We start from the raw sequence: 3,082 nt of genomic DNA, 5'->3' as shown, positions 1-3,082 counted from the left end.
CTTGTTTCCCCTAGCGCCCCCTGGCATAACAAGGAATAACAGCCACAAGTTGTTGGAGAGTAGGTTTAGATTAGACATCCGTAAGAACTACTTCATGGTTAGGGTAGCTAGGATCTGGAACCAACTTCCAAGGGAAGTGGTGCTGGCTCCTACCCTGGTGGTCTTTAAGACTAGGCTTGATGCCTACCTGGCTGGAGTCATCTGAGCCCAGTTTTTCTCCTGCCCAGGCAGGGGGTCAGACTTGAAGATCTACAAGGTCCCTTCGACCCTGCTTCTGTGATTCTATGAATACTAGATCAGATGCTTAGGCTTTTTTGTGTGGTGTGTTTTTGTTTTTGTTTTTTTAGCTGGGGATATCATCCTTGCAAATGGCCACTCAACTCTTTGTGGCCTCCTTTTTTTCTTTAACGCTGCTTGTAGCACTTGTAAGCTTTTTCTATTGAGACTTATAATTTGGAATAGTTTGGAGTCCGTGTTCCTGCATCTCCTGAACTCCTTTTAATTTTGTTTAAATGTGTCCCTAAACACTTGCTGCTTCAAGGCAGTCTCTCTAACCTATTCTGTAATATACTTGACACATCAGCTCTTTCTGTGCCTCTCCTCCCCACAAAGGAGAAATCAGTGCTTTGCTTGCACTCCAGGTATTAATAGTATGTGTAGGCTTGGTAGGAGAAACATAATTCAGCTCTTATGCATCTGATACAGGAGCATATATTTAGCTATATAGTCTGAAAGATCCTGATTAACGGAACTCTTATTATAAGATGAACTCCCTCTTCCTCTAACCTGGCAGTCTTTTTTTTTTGTTTTGGTCCACAGATGATTCCCAGTTTGAAAGTCATAGGATTTTGTAAATAGAGGGAGGGAATGCAAAATGGTTAACTAACTGTATAATCAGTTAAGGTTTTGGGAGACCTAAGAGTATTATCTACAAATTTCCCGTCATGTGGTACCATCCCTTATTGTCATCTTAAGCCCTGGTTTAGTTCTATCTCTTTATTCTTAATGAAAGAATCTTGGGTCATTCTCTGGAACAAGTACTGGGCTTTTCCTCCCCCCCCATCTCTCTTATTTTATTGATTGATTGCTTTGTGTCAAAGCTGGGTTTCTCTGCAGTTTCTGTAGAACTGATTTTTTTAGGTAGATCCCTGCCCATAGGTGAGATGAGTGGATATGGAGCTTCAAGACATTCAGGTCCTATGCATTCCATTGACACTCATTTGTTCTTTCTTGTAAGGTACTCTGCTTCTTGCTTGCTTTTTTCCTTGTGCGTGGGGGGTGGGGTTCTAAATTGGCTTCCCCCCCTTTTTTCCTCTTCTTGCCATCTTCCTAATGAACAATGCAGCTTCCTTGCCACTCTTCTTCCCCTTCCTAATCCTTCCTCGTGGGCTATTAATGCAGCCAAAATGCCGTTTTGCTTTCTTCCTTGTTTCTAAATCAGCTGTTGTGTTGCCTGTCTCCCATTTCAAGAAAAGGAGCTAATAGCTTCTCAGTACAGCTTTTTCCATCTCTCTGGGGCAAAACACCTATTTCAGGCTGAGTGGCTTTCCCAAGCTTGGTTGCATGTCTTCAGAATGTGTTTGTCAAATCTTTTTGAGAATTTGGCACTGTTTCCAATCTTACTCTGATGTAAGGATTCAAAGTCCTTAATCTTTTTAAAAAAAAAAAAAAAGATTGTTCAGGCAGGTTCAGAACGTCCAGCTGCCAAACTGAACAAAGAAATTCATAGCAACTCAACACTTCTTATCCTGTGTTCTATAGGATGATGAAGACTGCAAGTATAAGGCACAATACAATGCTGCTAATGACACTGGCTTTGTTGACATCCCACAAGGACACGAAAGAGCACTAATGAAAGCAGTGGCAGCCGTGGGTCCAGTCTCTGTTGCTATTGATGCAGGCCATTCATCATTCCAGTTCTATCAATCAGGTAAGTATTGTCTGACAACTTAAGATCTAGTTGTGCTCTGCATCTGGCAGTTCAGTTTTAATTGCTCTTTAGTTCAGTTGTTGCAAAAATGTAGTATTGCAGTTTGTGCAGAACTGCATTTTAGAAGACCTGACCATGACCTCTTCTTTCCTTCCGGTATGACCTGAATTTATAGGCTGCAGTCCTTCAGTTGCTTTTCCTCCTGTTTTTAAATGGTAATAACTGGTGGCTTGATTGAAAACACATCACTTACCATGATTTCATAGAATGCTGCTTTTTATTATTTCCCTTCTTTAAAATATTGGAGTCCTAATTTTACCTCTGCATTTTTTAGGTATTTATTATGAGCCAGACTGTAGCAGTGAAGATCTGGATCATGGTGTTCTGGTTGTAGGATATGGCTTTGAGGGAGAAGATGTAGATGGAAAGAAGTACTGGATTGTTAAGAACAGGTATGCATCTTCTGTCTTCGGTTGATGCTCTTCTGCATTTGATTCCTTGTTTATGCAGTAAGCGATTCACCACACTGGTGTATGTGGAGAACCAATTAATGTGAAAGTTGCCTTTCATTTGAGCATGATGGAAGAAGAGGAAATGCTGCAATATTGGCACAACTTTCATAGTTGCCTTTTAAATGGAGAACCAAACTTGTGTGAAGGGGCCTGCAGTTGTGCTATTTGGATTATTGCTAAAACAGTCTTTTAAGCAGCAGTTTCATTCTAATGTGCTTTGACCTGGCACAGTTTAGCCCAGTGAAAGCAAACCCAAAACTGGATTATTCTGTGTAGTGAGATAAATTCAAATGACTTGTGCACTTTAGCCACATGGGTTAAGACAGACCTCCTAAATGCTGGGATAGGAGGCAGTCTAGAAGGTGAGACGCACAAGGTCATAGGGAGAAAGATGGGAGGGAGTCGTCTGCTCCTGTGATCAGTTGTAGCCTTCTGATCTACTTTTGGGGGAAGTTAGTGGGTTAAATTTTATAAATGCCTTTTGGATTCTCTGTTCTTTCCACACCCAATATTGGTGCACATAGTTAGAACTAAAGGGTTGCGCCACAAGCTTGTGTTGTACTCTGCACAAATTGACATACATATTTTATCAATGCAGTATCTAGTGTGTGTGGTACTCCCCCCCCCCCCCCCCCCCAAA

General features: G+C 41.4%; 1 protein-coding gene across 1 annotated transcript in view; it reads left to right on the top strand.

Moving 5' to 3' along the window:
• CTSL (cathepsin L) overlaps positions 1 to 3,082 on the top strand; it is a 12,021-nt gene that overhangs the window by 8,120 nt on the left and 819 nt on the right. Inside the window, exons 5-6 of the mRNA XM_019517359.1 lie at positions 1,762 to 1,930; positions 2,265 to 2,382. Of these exons, the coding sequence (XP_019372904.1) occupies positions 1,762 to 1,930; positions 2,265 to 2,382 (287 nt within the window). The remainder of the gene's footprint in view (positions 1 to 1,761; positions 1,931 to 2,264; positions 2,383 to 3,082) is intronic.

Source organism: Gavialis gangeticus, unplaced genomic scaffold (assembly GCF_001723915.1).
Source record: "Gavialis gangeticus isolate Ggan-Ray unplaced genomic scaffold, GavGan_comp1, whole genome shotgun sequence".
Lineage (NCBI taxonomy): Eukaryota > Metazoa > Chordata > Crocodylia > Gavialidae > Gavialis > Gavialis gangeticus.
This window is presented reverse-complemented; position numbering and strand designations above follow the sequence as displayed.